Source organism: Agelaius phoeniceus, chromosome 5 (genome assembly GCF_051311805.1).
Source record: "Agelaius phoeniceus isolate bAgePho1 chromosome 5, bAgePho1.hap1, whole genome shotgun sequence".
Classification (NCBI taxonomy): Eukaryota; Metazoa; Chordata; class Aves; order Passeriformes; family Icteridae; genus Agelaius; species Agelaius phoeniceus.
In genome coordinates this window covers 3,756,777-3,774,749 of record NC_135269.1, presented here as the reverse complement: position 1 = coordinate 3,774,749, position 17,973 = coordinate 3,756,777, and the positions used below count along the sequence as shown (strand labels likewise).

The following is a 17,973-nucleotide window of genomic DNA, read 5'->3' as shown; positions in this document are numbered from 1 at the left end:
CAATAATTTATCAAGTGTTGGACATGTTAGCAGTGGGATACATTAGATAGTAGTCTTACTGAAATTAGCATTCTGGAATCTACTTAATGCTGTTGTAGTAGCAGTTGATTGTGTGAAGAAATATTTCCTTCCAGGTTATTAACTTCAGAATGGCAGCAAAACATGGTGGGCTGTACATACCATAATGATGTTTGCTTAAAAAAAAATCCACCCCCATGTTCTGCATTTGTGGGCAGAGATGGGAAAAAATACTTATCCCTTTAGAGCTGTCTCCTAGAGCAAATAAATGTGGGGGTTCATTTATAAAATATGACCAGAGGATTGTTGTTACTGGCTTTTTGAGACTCAGAATAGCAACAGGGCTGAGGACACTATTCATAGAGCAGAATGCCAGAAATGATGTGTTAACCTGAATCACAAACCATAAATTATTGAGAACTGCAGCTTTTGCTATCTTTTTACATGTTAAAATATTCCTTTTTGCATAGAAAATCTTAACTATAGAGATTTGCATTTTTTTCCCATGGAGTATTTCTTCTGAGGAGTGTTTATTAAGGGATGATCTTTACACAACCTGTGGGAAAGTGTAGATAAAAACAAAAAGCCTCAGAAATAAATATGCTTATTTTCCAGAAGTCTTTACATTTCTGTCAGAAGGCTGTAACACTTTTTGTTCACACTTTTGAAGATCATGTCAAACAATTCTTTCCTCTTCCAGTCACCACTGAAGTCTGTGCTGCTCCAGAATTCACTGGAACACATGGAAAGCTTAGGATGTGCTTCCCTAAGTTCTTTAAGAATGTCTTTACCTATTTTGTTTAAACTCTAGGAGCTAATAATGATAGCTAGCAATTCCAAGGAAGCACGTTTTGCAATAGTATTTATTTCTTACCTGCTTTCTGTGGTTGTAGCAAAGGCAAGGAACCTGAAATCTGGATCCCAATGCTGTCTTTTATGTAAGGCTTGGACTCAGTGCACCCAGTGACAGAGGGCTGCAGGAATATTGCCAAGCTGGGACCATCAGCCCTTTGGCTGTTTAGTGCTTTTTCACAATTAATTCCAGTCTTAGGTGAATCCACAGGTGTTCTGTCTGAAAAGGTCATCCTGGCTTAGTCATTCCTTTTAAGTACCTAAGATTAAGTAAGATGAATCGTGGTGAGAATGAGTCATCATATGATTTAGAATGAAATTAGCATTATTGGCCACCAGGACAAAATATATCAGAGTGTAGTAGAATCACTCACTAAATAGCCAGTATTTCACCCAATATGTCTGGATGTAGTAGTGTTCAGTATTTTCTTATACTTTCATGGATGTTATTTTTGTCCAGCATCAAGCAGTAGGTGATCAGTATGGTGCCTGAGAAGTAGATCCTCATAGCTTTAAAATTTGCTCCTGCTTACTTTGAAAATTCTGTGAATGCTGCAGGATTTACTCTGTAAGAGCTGACAAGAGTCAGATTTGTTTGGGATTTTAGTTCCAGCTGTCTGGCATTAGATAATGAGATGCAGTTACCAGCACTTTAATTTTACAGAGCTGATGAGTGGCCACAGCTCCTCTTAAAGTCAGCAGAACTTGTAACTGCTTGCACTTCTGGTAATTGGGTTCTGGCACAATGTGTTTCAGAATGAGACATTCAGAAGCTAGAGTACTTAAAATCAGTAGTTGTTTTGCAGCTTTGATCTCTTCCTCATGTGTAAAACTCATTCTGTTATATGGAAATAAACCGAGGATATAAACTTCTGAAAAGAGGACTCTGAGCTCTGCTGCACACCATTTATTTTCCTATTACTCTTTGGATATTGTTTATTTGACATGTTGTATATCTCCTTGTCTCCCCTTCCTTTTTATTTTAATTGGGACCTGGTTATTGGCTGGAAATTCCACTAACATGACTCATCCTTGCACTGGAAATGACTGTGAACAGGCATCACATTGTGGGATTTACTTCCCCCCCTCCTTCTTTTTTTCTTCTTCTAAGTGCTTTATCGTGGCACGAGCTTGTAATAATAAACTAGGAAGGAAGTTGGAGCTAATCATTTGTTTCTGAATGCACAAGCCCTGCCAAATTTCCCCACAGGCATGAAACAGCCGCTCAAGCTGTGACACCAGCAAATTAAATCCTGGAGGTAGCTGACCAGAAGTAATGAAATGTGTATTTACCATACTGATGCTGTCAGTCTTAAGACACACTGACTTTACAATCTAGTTAAGTGGGGCACGTTTGTCACTTCCAGTGGTGCTTAGAGAAAATACTCAGCTTTTTTCTTAGCCTTCTTTTCAAAATCACAAGCCCAGTGCTGGCTGGTAACCTTGACCTTGTACAACTTGGAGGAAGGATGGCCAGAACGGTCTGTACTTTTTAAAACACATTCCAAAGGAGATAACATATTCCAAAGGAGATAAATGATTTCATCTCATGACATGTTTAATTGCCAATTCTTTTTATTGATCTCTGATCTGCCACTCCAGTCTTAGAAATTAACGGCTAAAAGTTACTTCAAGAGACAGTGGATAATAAAGAGCATATGTGTCCCCCATACCATGTGTTCCCTGCATGCATCAGTTGGAAAGCACACAGAGAGACACATAATCACTGGAAAGGGGCCACTCTAGAGAGGGATGCATCCTGCAGTGATGGGCTGGATGGGGCACAGGGCTGCTAAGGAGGTGGCCCTCAAAAAATGCACCATGGCAGCAGAGCTTCCAAAGTGTCTGGACATGGATGAGGGAAGCTGTCATTTCATAATCCCCATGTGCTTAAGGTGATGGAGCACTCAAAAAAAAGCTATTTACCCCAGACAGGTGTCATAGGTAACAATAGGAAATGTCTGAGAGTTTTATTTAGCTGGCAGAAGCATTCCATGCTAATTTTGTGGGAGCTGTTGAAGAGGGCTTGTGAACTGTTTCCTGGATGGTGCTTGCTGTGGATTCAGGAAAATATTGAGGGGGGAAAAAATAAAAGCATGATCTTCATCATGATTAATACAATACCCATGGAAGAATCAAAGAGTAAAATCACAACCCATATGAGCATTGCCTGATATCTAATTATATCCTAGGAATGTCCATGACTCTGCAATTATATGCTTAATTTCCAGCTGTACTTGATTAGCATTGCAATTCATTTATAGCATCCAGCTATAAGGAACTTGCTTGGAACTGTTTGTTGGCACATATAAATTCATTTGGCACTTTGGGCTGGTTCTTTGTAGCCAGGTAGGCACGTGGAGTTGGAGCTGTGGAATTTAGTGCCAAGGCCAGAATAATTTCAGAGACCACACCATTCTTTTTCCTCTAGTGAAGCAGTCAAATGCAAGTCTGTGGAGGGTCAAAACCCACAGGTTTCTGTGGGATTGCACATGAACTGCAAGCTTAGTGTGCAGAACTAACCTTGCTGAGTCCTTGCTTGGTCTTGGAAGGCAACCATGGCTTCTGTGATAGAATAGTGCATGTGCCTCTGGAAAGCCAGGACACCTGTGCCTTCCTTCTCCTGTCTTCCCACACCAGGAGGGCTGAAGTAGGATTGATTCCACATTTTCTTAGTGAAAAGAAAGTAGGGAGGAAGAAGGATAAGAGAACCTCTACTTGGTTTTGACCAGATCTAAGCCTAATCCCCAGTTAAATATTTGAGTCTGTGTGAATCCAAATGCTTGACTGGGATTTAAGGCAAAATACAACCACTTGAAATGCAGAATTTTGATCTACTCAAGGGTAACTGTTGAATTCAGCTCAGGCTGGGGAAAACACATGGAAGCTTTTTTGTAGTTGTAGTCTTACATTATAAACCATTATAAACCTTTTGGAGCAATTGCTTTGCCATCTGTGAAAAATTACCCAGACTTCCATACCAAAATATTCTCCCACTGATAACATTGGCAGATACAATTTTAACAACTTAAAAGTAATTTTTTAAAAGACTAACTAAAGCAAGCCTCAAGTCAGCAGCTGAAGTTGCATTGCCTCTGTTTTTAATCTCAGGCTTGGAGCTGTCTAGACAGGTTATCCTCTTTGGGTTGGGCTGATTATGTGCTTTGTGCCTTGTTCTCCTCTTGGATCAGATGTGAGGGTTTGCTTAGGGGCTCTGTCTCAAGCCCAGGGCTTTGCCTCTAGGGTGGTATAGCCTTAGGTACACTGTAAATGTCAAAGCCCAATGATAATACCATCAATACATGGAAAGACAAACTGCTGCTGGTTTAAATTTTACACTCCTAGAACTAATTATTTATTCTTGGCTAGTTTATTTCTGTTGTGATTGTTATTTTTGTGTGTTTATTTTTCTTGTTTTTTATTTTTTTAGGTGTTTTTTTGAATGCCAGGAGCTGGCAACACCAGATGTGTGAGTTTCAAATAGGGATCCTGGTTCTTGCAGCATAAATCCCAGAAATATTGTTTTCATGGAAGAACAAGCACTAAACAAAACCACAAGAAAATAGGAGGTAGTCAGGCTGCTAGAATTAATCTCTGAAGGTGATCTCTAGCTCTCTCTGGTACAGGAACAACTTGGTCAAAGAAGTTGCAAACTAGCCTTGCTTTTCCACCTTTCCCTGAGAGCTCTCAGCCTGTGAAACATGAAGGAAAAAAACACTGTGGAGTTGAGAACTGAAAATACCAGATATTACAGTTATCATGGGGGGTAAAATAATTATAAGCTGTGGTGTGGTCTAGTAAGCAAAAAGGAAACTCTTAAAGTAAGCTTGAACTTTTCCTTTTCATTAATTAGCATGAATCTGTTTTGAAATTCCTGTAGAGAACAAGTGCTTCTCCTGACAGCTGGTTTGAAATTAATAAAAAGGAAAGTGTTTTCAGCTGGCAGAGGCTTAACACACTCATGATACATGAAAACAAGGTTAAATTGCTCCTTTCTCTCTACTACTAATAAAAGGAATATTGAAAATTAAATGCTGTAGCTTAGGAAATAAAAAAGTGCTAGACAAAACTACAGACATTGTGGTAAGGGCTGCTTATCACTTGGTACTTGCTGAAATGGGCAAGTATGGTTAATGCAATACCCATTTGGAAAAGCTTAGGAAGGATCCAAAATTATTCTTCAGTTGTAGGCTGGCAGAATATATCTGTTAGAGGAATATATGATCCTGTTTCTGCAAGATAAAAGAATTTTGATTTAATCACCTCTTTTTTGGGGGGATTTAAATGATGTTGAGGCTTTTTTGGAAATCCTCTTGCCCTGATACCCTTTACAATCTCATCCTTCTTCTGCTCTACTTCACCTTTCCTCATGAAAAGATGACAGAGGCTTTATTCCTCAGGGTGTAAGGAGTGGAGTATCTGGAGTATCAGAAAACACACAGCAGGATCCATCCTCTGCTGCAGAGAGACTGGCCTCTGATAATCAGAAACCTGCGGGCTTTGGCTGACTGGGAATTGCAGCCTGAAATAATTGCTCCTGATTGATGTTAACTCTCCAGTAGAATATAAGATGTAACTTTATTGCAAATATGAGGATCTTATGAATAACATGGGAAATAGGTGACTGTAAAATACTAGATTTTACCTCAAGAAACTCTTTATTCTTGTCTCGTAGAGTGCAGAGCCTTTCCAAGTTGCTGTCAGAGAGGACAATTGTATCATTGTGTCCCTGGAGGCATCAGACGTGGTGAGCTCATCCTCTGTCTATGTTGTGAAGATAGCTGGAGAATCCAAGAACTACTTTTTCCAGTTCGACGAATTCAATAGCACTTTACCTGCCCCTGTGGTTTTCAATGCCAAATACCATGGCCTGTATTACATAGTGACTCTCTTGGTGGTCAACTCAAATATGGTTTCCAAGTCGGCGAGATCAATCACTGTGTTAACCAGTAAGTAACATCTTGTTCTTCTTTTCTTCTGTTTTGTGTCTGTGTGTGTGGCTTTTTTTCCCCCAGAAGTTGTTCTTGTGAAGAAGGTTGGGTTTGTTCTTGGTTTTTTTTTTAATGGGTCCTGGTTTTGTGTAGGATGCATCCCTGTGTGAGAACAGTAGGGAAGAAGTCTTGACAAGGTGTGAGTGAAAATTCATGAGGTGTAGGCAGAAAGAAAGGAAAGGCTGTAGGTTTCTCCTGGCTGGCCCTTCCTGAACACTGAGGTGTAATATTCTAAAACAGTGTGATGAATGAACCCCCCTTCTCAGATGTTCATCCTAAACCCTTCAAACCAGGAGTTCCAAACATCGAGTAAAGGGCACAAGTGTTGACTGACATTTCAGTGTAAGTGCTCCTCTTATTTCATGAGTTTTATTTTGTTTTAAATGTTATAACATTGTTCTTTTACTGCTAATATGTGGAAGCAATACCAAACTTGGAAAGCAGACACCAGTCACCAAAACCATGTGTTTTTGCCAGTACAGCTGAAGGTGTTTGTGATGGAGAACACATTTGTAGTAGCCTGTCTCTTACTATTTCCAGGTGCATTGATTGTGGGGAAGATGTGTGATTTTGTTTGCTCTGTCACTGTACAAAGTGCTACAGATTTCCAGCTGTGCTTCTGGCTCTGAGGTTCGGTGTGCCAGGCTGGAGACTGAAAACAATTTGTAGAATAGAAAATTTTTTCTTCATCTGGAACATGACAAAAAATCTGTTTGGATAGAGCCAGACTAATTTTTCAGATTTTTTTTTTTTGTTTCCCTAAATGGCACATTGGATTGTATGTGTAGTTTTAGTTGTATTACATCTGAGGAATTGTTATGATTGTTTTGTATCTGCGTTATTGTGTCAATGAGGAAACACCATCCACAGTAATAACATTCAAAGCACGTTCGAGTAGGTTCATGTGTTATTGAGTGAGGAGCCTAAAATTCAGGAGTAACAAGATTTTGCATCGTCTATACTTTCTTCAGCCTTCCCTTGTGTGCTCAAGTTGTGCCCTGATGAGGAAAACCATGAAGGGTCCCATGGGAAAAGTATCATGTTGTTGGGTAATGCAAGAACTGAACAATTTCAGGGTTCACAGGCAGCCTGAATTTCCTTTCCTTTGACTGCTTTAACTTTGTAAGCAAAGTAGTAATTTTAATCCAATTTTCTATTTTATGTTTGTTTTCAAAGAAAATAATTAAAGCATCTGTTGTCATATACAACTGGAAGAAAAATGCTTCATTATGCATTTTTAGCAGGTTTTGGGTGCTGCATTTGCAGTTGTGCAGCAGAGCTCATTGCTCTTTGATTTCCAGAGCCCACGAGGGTCTCTGGTAGCAGGGAAGGTGTAATCCAGGCTGGCAGATGGTGCACACACTCCTGTGCAGGGAATCTCTGAAGGAAGAAGGAAGCCAGAGTCACTCAGCCCACCAAAGCCAGCCCCAGGCTTCCCATTTCTGGCTCAGGGGGTTTCCACAAGGTGTTCCTGAGAAAGCACAAGGCTGGGGGCTCCAAGGGTGTGTCCTATGTCACTCTCCCTCCTCCAAGGCTCGATGGTTTCACCACTCTTGGGTTTTTTTGGTTTTGTGTTGCTGGAATGGCTCCCAAGGTATTAGAGTCTTTTTTCCCAGCCCTGCGACCGAAGAAGTGAGACTCCTCAGCTCTGGCTCTCAAGGTTGTTTATTTTCCCTTATCAAACACATTCTTTCTCTGAGCTGCTGAGATCTGTCTAGCAGGTCAGGCTGTGGCACACTCACCACCCTTGGGGTGGTGTTGGCTTTTTATACTAAGAACTGCCTGTACTTTATTTACAATAATTTTCCAATACCTATCACCTATGTCAGACAGTCTGTCTCTAAACTAATCCAGAAGTGTCACCATCACAGCAGAAGATGGAGGACAAGAAGAAGAAGGACAGGACATGCCCAGATTCCTCCATCTTGCCTCTTGAACCCCCATTCTAAATCCCCAAAATTCTACTTTTTCACCCTGTGACAAATTCACTATCATTCTACTCAAACCCTTGTGGCTTGTAAATCTTCACACAAAGTTGGTAATTGTTTCCATGGGTTAAAATCAAAGGCACAGGTGTTTGTGACTCTGTGCCAAGGTCCCTGAACCCCCTGCCAGGGTCTGGAGTCCTCCAGGGCAGCCAGAGGAATGTCCTGGGTTCCAACACATCACCGGTCTGATGGGGTGTGCTGGCAGCATCTTGGGGTGTCCTGCTGCTCCCCCAGACCTTGGAAGGACCAGGGATCCTGGCACTCAGCCAGTGCTGCCAATGGGACACGTGTAACAAGAGAGACCTGGGGATCTCTGGTTTTGCCTCAACAGAGAGACAACCACGTTCATGGCAAAGAAAGGGCAGTCCTGCAGGCAGCACTGAAGGATGCTGCACTGAACTCCCAAAGTAGGCTGCAAATTGTGAGCTTTGGAAGGGAAAGGATCCAATCTCCTCCGTGATATTTTCTGTCAGGCAGACTGATAAGTGCTGGCTCTCTTGTAGCAGCCTTTGCTCCTGAGTTCATCTTTTGGAGCACAAGACTACAGAACTGAAAGTAAATTTGGAATGAAAAGGCAGGGTGCTGGGGTGGGAGTTTTAAGGTGTTTCAATACCCTTCAGGTTTTGAGAAGAGTTCTTAAAACTCCTTTTGTGACCATGGTTTCTCCTACGAAAATGCATGAGGTGGTATTTGGTTTGTTGTTGGGTTTTTTCCCCCTCTCATTGGTATTGTCCACTTCCTGTTTTTCATAATTTTATGACTATCAATAACTTGATTTTTTTTGGCAGATAATAATTAAGATAGATCTATATTTTTCTTTTTGCCCTGTGCTCTCTGAGTGTTTAATATTCTTGGTTTATTTAATCATGCAAAGACATGTAACTATCTAAATTATTCCAGCTATATCTTAGACATGAAAGAATGGCACATTGCAATTAACTTCCAGTACCAAATTAATTCCTGTTCTAACTCCATTGGTGTCAGGAGAGCTTTACCAGTGGCAGATTGACCCCATTCATTAGGCTGCCACAAAATAAATCAAGCAGGATAGCCGGTGATGCCAATGTGGTTATTCCCAAGGCAGTGCTCACAAGAGTTTTTTAGGGATCTCCTGGAGACTGCAAAGGAGATCCAGATTTTCAATGTGTGCTGGAGGTCTGAGTTTCACACAGAGCTGTGTGTACCCAAAAAGTGCTCATCAAAACAAGACCAAGGTGCCTCAAAGGCATTGCCTACTTAGAAATTCAGTGAGAGTCATGAAAGACCTCTGCTTTCTGGTGGTAAATCCTTATGACATTTCCTTTCTCCTGTTCATGTCTCCCATAATATGCTACCTCTAAGGGAACTGGCAAGAAAAAGCAAGATAAGAACACATTTAAGAGAAGACTTGTTTTATCCCTTAAAGGGTTTCTGACCAGAAAAGCACTGAAAAGCTAACAAAATATATATTTTATACATTATATATAGGCATATATATGTGTAACTCTTCATATAAATATATGGGCATAAATATGTACACATAAAAATACAAAATCATGTCATATAAATACACCTGTAACATAGAATCATAGTATCATTTAGGCTGGAAAAGACTTCTAAGATAATCAAGTTCAACTGTTAACCCAAAACTGTAAAGTTCCTCACCAGATCATGTCCCCAGGTGCCACCTCCACATATTCTTTGAACACTTCCAGGGATAACAACTCAGCCACTTCCCTGGGCAGCCTATTCCAATGCCTGACCACCTTTTCAGTGAAGTTTTTTTCATATTCAGTGTAAACCTTCAGATTTGTCAGGCACCATTTGTCCTTAACAAAGCCGTGCTGTCTGTCTTGGGTCACCTCCTTGTATTGCATGTGAGCATGTCATCCATGCACATATTCATGTGTATATGTTCCTTCTGAGCATTCCATTGTTCATTTGGTTCTTTTCTACAAGACTGCACAGTTCTCCTTGTCTCTGATTTGAAGAATTTCAGGGTTTTCTCATGTTAATCAAAAATACCACAAGCTGTAGAATTTCCTCATTTAGGGTCTGTGGTCCAGATTGTTGCAGTAAAAAGGATGAGCTATTTGAAAACTCTTAGATAAGAAACCTGTAACATTGAATTTTAGCACAAAATAACCCTTTTTGCTTCTGATTCTGTAGCAAAGTTGTGTTCAGCAAATTTGGCTCAGTGTATCTCTGAAGGAGAAAAATGGAAACCCTGACTGCTTTTTAAAGATCCTTGCAATGGTTTTGAGAAGAATAATTGTGAGAATCTCCTATAAGTGAAATTGTGCTGTGCCTGTCAAAGTCACCTGTTCCAGTCTGGGCAACGTTGAAGCAGTTCTGGTATCTCACACAACTGTTTCAGGCTTGCTTTCCTCTGCTCTTGGAGCTTTGGCTTTTCAATGGGGATGAAGTAACTCTGGAATTTGTATAATTTATTTAATGTTTGACATACTTGACTGAAAATTCCTCCTTATTACTAATTGATTTTAAAATAGTTTATGAAATAAATGAAGAGCACATCTGTAAAATCAGTGATTGATGTTCTCACTCACTCACCCTACATTTTCCCAGCTTGAAGCCTTATTTTATCCTTCTCAGGGTGACTCATACCCATATAGCATCATCTTCTTCTTTTTTTTTTTTTATCATGTGCACTGTCAGCTTTACGTTGTGAAGGAAAAAATGTTTATACATTTGTAGGAATGGGAAAAGCTGTACATTGCAAAGATACTGTGTGCTGCAGGAAAAAATGTGTCTCTGCTGGGAATTAGAGAAATCTGGATCTGAGGATCTGTGATGATAATTAAGAGCAGCTCTGCCTGGCTTTTATTTTAACTGATGATTAGGAATTCTGAGTGGTAAAATGTCTCATTGTTTCAAAAGCTGATGGTCCCTGTGTACATGACTGTAAAATATATTCCCTTTAGGGGGAGTTCTGCCTCTGTGTCTCCTATAAAAATATTCTCCTGGAGAGGCCAACAGCTGCTGCCTGGGACTCTGATCTCCAGCCCTCAGAAAGTAATTGTCATTACACCCAGTTAATGCTCTGTTGTCATTGTGCCAGATGCTGCAGGAAGTGATTCAGCAGGTCCAGTCCTTTCCTCTGGCTTGTTAATGGATCAGGGTACTTTAACTCTGAGCTTCAGAGGATTTTTCCCCTTAATGAAATGTGAAACTTTAGCCCTTCATGTTTTTTTTTTTCTTTCTTAAAGGATGACGTGAAACACCTTTAGAAAGGCTGGTTATCCATGGCAGCCCTAACTTTGAAATGTAACTCACAACAGCATCTAGGTCCATTAGGGCTCATCTTCTCCCAGCAAATAAACCATGTTATCCTCTTTTTAGGGTGAAAAAACTTCTCCATCAGAATCAAAGAAACAGAAAGAACTGCAGCCTGCTGTAATTTGCATTGTAAGGAGGATCTAAACAATTGGCCTAAATCTGTTCAAGAACAATAGATATGCCTTTGTTCTTGTGACAACATTATTTTTTAGGTTGTGTCATCTTTTTATTTATCACCTTATGTGACCATGTAGAAATTGCACTATATGTCATCATTGCTCAAGTGCTATTTTCATTTGCATTCCCCCTTCATAAGCAATAGCACAATATCACTATTACCTATCATAAACTTGAACATTGTGTTCCCAAAGTACTGAACAAGATCTTCTTTAATGTCAAAGATGGTTTATTTTTAACAAGAGATAAACCATCCTAAAGTTTACAGCATAATGGAAGATTTACCCTGGCTGTGGCTTACTCCCAGTAATGATACAGCTACATAACTAGTGTCATCCTGGGGAGAAAATCACATAATTCACAACTTCTTCATGTAAATAAAGGGAATTACCCATGGGCATCTTTTTTATAAAAGTCACAATATGGAGGTAAAAAATTATTAATCTGGGTCCAATGTGAGAAGCAAAAGATCTCAGTCCCACATGTAATGCTGTATTCAAAGCCACAGCAATAATCAATTCAATTTGTAGAGTGACCCAATCTGCACATATTACAAACAAATTAATTTGGATTGAAATATGGTACTTATTTTCATAGCACATTTTTTTCCCCTCCTGAATTGCAAATATTAATGTGTCTGACACAAACTGAATGCATTAATGGAGGATTTCGCATTCAGAATTTTCCAGGGCATTGGAGAAAGATGCTAGGCACGTTTATTATGCTGTCTTGATGCTTGTGTAATGCAAGTTATGTGCTAAATGCAAAATGCTGGAAAGTCCAGGATAAACAGGGAAGTTGAGTTTCCTGTAAACAGATAAAATGGGAAAGCAGCTGCTACAGAAGCAGCAGATTCTGAGACACTAAGAAAAATGGCAAATTCAGGTCTTGATCCTGCAGTCTTGTCTATGTGTATATAATATAATCTCCAAGTCTAAAAATAAAGAGATTGTAAGTGAAGAGGTAGTTTAAACTATTAAAAGGGACAGTGAAATGCTCTAAATCCCTTCTGTAATATGACTTCACCATAGTACAGGGCTTTTATAAAGCTCTAAGTATTAAATTTCTGTGATTCCACTCAATTTAGGCTATTTCTTGACAGCCATTGAAATCTGTGACAAGCTGCATCCTAAACACTGAAAATAGTAAAATTAAAAAGACCAGACTGTTTATGCTCTGAATTATAAATATAGATAGTAAAGAGTGGCATTTTACATATTCTGTAATTTTAATAGCCCTAGGAGCAGTTAGTAAGTGGAAGACAGAACATGATCTGCTGAGCGTTCTTTTAATTTCACAGTGTGCAAATAGCTTTTGATGTGAAGATTTGGTGCTGAAGGAAGTAAGATAATGGGAGGATCTTTAAATTGCATTATGTCACTCATGCAGCTCTGTTAACATCAGCCACGAGCAAGGAGAGGATAGTGAGAGGAAGATAGCGACGCAAAAGAGAGTCTGTGGTGATTACCACTTAATTCAATTGTTGCTTAATTAAATCAAAGCATCAGGAGGAAAAATCATCTGGATTAAAAATGGATATAGCTTCCATCCTTTATTTGATTTGTTGTAGGAAGGAATAAATAGGGGTAATTGAATCACTGGCACAAGAAAGTTTCAGTAATTCTTTCAAAAAAGAGGAGACCTCAGATATGAATGAGATAGCAGGAGAAAGCCCAAGGCACACCCACCAGTGTGGGAGATGCCTGAACATAAGCTCTGTGCTATTTAGAGATTGTTATTGACATTTAAACCACTCTGGTGTGCTGTGTGAGCTGTGATATGAACCCTCCGGCCATGTGGAGAGTCATTTCCACTCTTTATTTTGGAATAAGCGACTGGAAGAGCATTGGCAGAAAGAAGAGGGTAGGCTTTGTTTCCTGTGCTCTGCTCTACTCCTGTTTATTTCTGGGCTATCATGAAATGTCAGCAGAATTTTCACAGATCCCATCACTGAAGTGCCTGTTGGTATCTGAGGGATGGGGAGTTTCTCTTTGTAAGTGGTTAGTGTACAAATATACTGATATATATCTGATGGAGATAATGCCATGAGAAACAGTTTAATAATCCCACACTATTGCATTTCCATGCTCTGGTAAAGTTAGAAATGATGAGACACTGGTTATGGTGAGAAATTTTGTTTGCATCTATGGTTTTATTCCCTGTTGCTTTTTCTTCTCTGTTTCTCATCACATCTAGAAACTTAAAGCTGTAGTGAAAATACTCTGCTGGTCATTGGGATTTAGTTTCCTTTTTTACTATGGTCTTACTTTTTCATCTTTGATTAACCTACTCCATCTCCACCTCCTGTGGGATAATACCACTTTTGATCGTGATACTGATCTTCCTATTTCATCTGCTCTTTCTCCTTTCCATTGTGACTATGCTCTTTGGGAAAAAATATTTTATTAGTTTTTCTCCAGGGCCTAGAGCAGCAGAATTTTGAACTCAAACGGTCCTGTAAGGCTGTGCTAATCAACAGCCTGAATTTTGCAATCTGATCCCTGTAGTGTGCAAGAACTAAATCAACATGCTAATCTTTATAAGGATGTAGGCGTAATTGTATTAACTATCTCTATTAAGATATGTTACTATGACAAATTTCAGCTAACAGTATAACCTTGCTTGGACCTCTTAACCACAGGATAATTGGGTTGCTGTCATTTTTTTCTTGCTGAGGAGAGCATTGAACAAAAGGTGTTCTTTCTTTTAGTTTTTCTTGGGGTTTTTTTAATGAATAGAGAAGGCTGAATAAAAATGTGACTCTTATTGTCAGCAGCAATGCAGCAGTGAACTGACATGGCTTTCCTCAGCTGATGGAGCTGCACTGGTCTGGATTTCAGATCGCAGGACACAGGATAATTTTCTTACTTTTTCTGGGCTACCTGACTCTGAGTTCAGAGAGCAGCAATTCCTGACTTATCTCCTTCCTGTGCACAGGCTTTCCCAGTACCCTCCAATAAATCACTTTTCTTCTCTGTACCTCAGTTATTCATCTGTAAAATAATGGTAGTGGTCCTGTTTATTTTGTAGAAGTTTGGTGTTGATAAACAGATAAGGATGGTGGGCCTCTCACATGCTGGGAATGGGGACTGTATAACTACCCATGAAACAAAGAAATGTATGGGTACCAAAATAGGAAATCTTTATTCATGTAGCTTCCTTTGGCCATTACACTGATTATTTTCTCAGCTCATCTTGAAAGCTCTGCATTTATGCTGAAGTCACAAACAGCTTCAAGTGTTGTGTTGGTTTTGTCTGGGCACTTCTACATGATTGACAAGTGTTAAAGATGAAAATATTTCTGAGGTCATGACTGTGAATGCTTAAATAATAACTTTTTTTAATGTCAAATATGGACATTTTGCTGTTAAAGCATAAGTGTTAAGAAGATACCTTCTTTGAAGGGAGAGAAATATAGAAATACTGGCTTTGACAATGTCCCAGGTAGCTTTGCCCCACACCTCAGTGAAACCCTAAATATCATCTGGTAGATTTAAGAGTGCCTGTGCCATACCTACAAGAGCATTTATTTTCATTTATATTGTGTATATACCATATATATGGTATCTACAATATATACCATACCATACCTTCAAAAACATTTCTTTTCATTGATATTGTATATGTGCAAAGAACTCGGTTTGCCTATTAATCTGCCCCTTTCTTCCTTTTTTTTCCCCTTTTGTTTGTATATCCTTTAGAACCACTTCCTGTGAGCAATGTTTCTATCTATGATTACAAGCCATCTCCAGAAACAGGAGTGTTGTTTGAAATTCAGTACCCAGAGAAGTACAATGTTTTTACCAGGGTCAATATAAGCTATTGGGAAGGAAAAGACTACAGAACAATGCTCTACAAAGGTAAGTGGAAACTATTTCACCAAAATTTAATGCTAACTTTGCTGGAAACATCCAAAACAGTGGCCTTAGATGGGGTTTTGACATGTATTTATACAATGATTTGTGCTTCTGGTAATGTGCTTATATATTGTGAAGTAAGGGATGGGTCTTTGAATTGAGCTGGTGGTTCACTTGGGATTTTTAAATTGCTAGAATCTTTGTTCTAGTGATGTTCCCCTTCTTTTGGATTTTAGAGGAAGACTCTGGATTCTTGTATTCAGACTGAAATTAGCCAGGGAAGGCATCCCCAGTCCCTGGTGCTTGTGCGTCAGTTCAAAGCAATACAAAAGCTCCCAGGCTCTTCCCTCTGGCCAAAATTCCCTCTTTGGTCTGTGGATGATAGGAAAGCTCTGGGATGTCCCAGAGGAGGGAAACCCATTCAATAGACCTGATTGTTGGCACAGGATCAAACCTGGTGGTTCTGTGTCACCCTGCAGTGACACAGTGCTATGCTGTACAGTACATCAATGCAGCATTCAGTGTGTCCCTGAGCTAATAAACCCTGATGCAAAATAGAAATTTCAATGCTCCTAAAGAAATCTAATCAAGGACAATCAATCTAACAGTCTAGACAGTCAGCCTGAGCAAACAACCAACCTGAATGATCTGAACAAGAGCAAATTCTGCTTTCTTTTTTTATTTGTTTGTAACTGAACTCTTTCATATATTTGTCTACAACTTTTGCCCTGCAGTATAGCTTAAGCACAGTATCTGTCTCAGAGATATAAATGGGGCTATAAATGTCCTGTGGGAAGCACCCTAAGAGGTGAGGAATCCACCCACGTACCTTGTGGACCCTGAAAGCCCAGTGGTTTAACATCACATAATGGCAGTATAATCCAAAATCAAATCAAAATTGAATCCAAAATCAAAATCTTTGGGCAATCCTGTAAGTGCTGAATTGAATTTTAGGCGCTGAATTGAATTTTAGGCACTGGATTAAGGATCCCAGTCTTCTGACTGGTCACTCTCTTTAACGTCAGCAGAGGAAGATACACATCTCCAGAGGGAGGTCAGAGTATTTGGGAGTCTCTTTGCTTCAATACAAAGTGGGGCTAGAAATCCTCTCCTCAGCGCTGTAAAGTGCCAGAAGTTAGGAAGGATAAAGTCTGGATCATGGCAGAAAATACAGGTGACCTCTTTGCAGAGAACAAAAGGGACACCAGCAGTAATTTGTCTCATCCACAGTTAATAGATGGTTCTGGGGGCTGTAATGCTAAAACTGCTGATAAATAAAAGAGTCAGCCTAAATTAGGAGATTCACTAATCAGCTTGCACACAGCCAGATAGCCCTGAGCAAGTTCTCCTCAGCCCTCATGTGTGGTGGATGTGAGCTGAGCCCTCAGCACCACTCAATTGTTCCTTTGAACATCTCCCACAAACTCTGGGCCTCAGTCAGCAAAACACCAAAGAGGTTTTGCGTGCAGCAGTTAAAGGTCTGCAGGAACTGTCAGATGCTCTTTGAGACATTCCCTGTCACATGGAGCAGCTTGCCAGATTCACTTCCCTTGCCGGTGAAAAGCAGCTCTCGTGTTTCTTGTGCTGGGCTTTTTCTTTTTTGTTGCTGTTGGTTTTTTTTTTTTTGGTCTTTCTTTTTCTGGTAGCAAAGTGGCTTTGACAGCCAGGAAAAGTGTTGGCAAACTGAATTATTACAATTTCATGTCTCAGAGCAGGCTGAAAAAATGTTTAAACATCTAAAGCATTGCCCATTTACCATGTGCAGTCACATTATCAGAAAGTGAACATTTGATACATTATCCACTTTTTTTTTTCCTTCCTTCTTTTCTCCTTAAACCTTCTGCAGATTTCTTCAAAGGTAAAACAGTTTTCAATCACTGGCTGCCAGGCATATGCTACAGTAACATCACCTTTCAGTTGGTATCAGAAGCAACCTTCAACAAGAGCACGCTGGTGGAATACAGTGGGGTCCAGCACGAGCCCAAGCAGCACAGAACAGGTGATGAAAATTCCTACACACCATTTCTTCCAAGTCTGTATTGCTGCTTTTCTTGCTGCTGTGGGGAGGGGGCTGATCCCACAGAGAGCAGGGTCTGTGTGGGAGCACCCCTGGGAGCACAGGAGGGGAGGGAGGATGTTGTGGCTCTTCCATAGGCTTGTGATGCAAACAGTGCAGAGGGAAATTTGAGTGTTTCTGTTATACAGCTTGCTTCTTAAAAAATAACTTCTCCTTCACGAGGTGTCCTAGGCCTTGTGCGAGTATCACAGATACGTTTTCTGAAAAATCCTTTTGCCAGGATTTTTCTCCTGAGAAGCTGAGAAGCCTCAGAAAATAAAAATAAGCAGTAATTATCTGATTGCTTGGAGTGTGGTTTGGAGGTTGCTTACCAATAGGTGCATCTTTGATTGCTTCCATGTGAATTTTTTTACTTGATGACCAATCACAGTCCAGCTGTGTCGGGACTCTGGTCAGTCGCAAGATTTTATTATTCATTCTTTTCTAGCTTTCTGATGTCTCCCTCCTTTCTCTTTCTTTAGTATAGTTTTAATATATAATTTTCTTTTAATATAATATAAATATCATAAGAAATCAGCCTTCTGAAACATGGAGTCAAGATTCTCATCTCTTCCCTCGTCCTGGGGGGCCCTCAAACACCTCCACATGCGAGGAATGAATTTTTATGCCACAGGAATAGCTGCACTGAGCAGACTATTGATCTGTCTCTGTTGCACTGTCTCCTTGTGCAGTGAGTCACAGCTGAACTGCTCGAGAAGACCTTCCTCACTGTGCACTTTTCCATCACGGAGAAGAAT

At 39.9% G+C, this 17,973-nt stretch overlaps 1 protein-coding gene across 2 annotated transcripts in view; it reads left to right on the top strand.

Annotated features, from left to right (window-relative positions):
• PTPRO (protein tyrosine phosphatase receptor type O) overlaps positions 1-17,973 on the top strand; it is a 148,350-nt gene that overhangs the window by 75,913 nt on the left and 54,464 nt on the right. For both annotated transcript variants that reach the window (XM_077178132.1, XM_054631629.2), the window contains exons 2-4: positions 5,546-5,819; positions 15,004-15,162; positions 17,006-17,158. In XM_077178132.1, the coding sequence (XP_077034247.1) occupies positions 5,546-5,819; positions 15,004-15,162; positions 17,006-17,158 (586 nt within the window). The remainder of the gene's footprint in view (positions 1-5,545; positions 5,820-15,003; positions 15,163-17,005; positions 17,159-17,973) is intronic.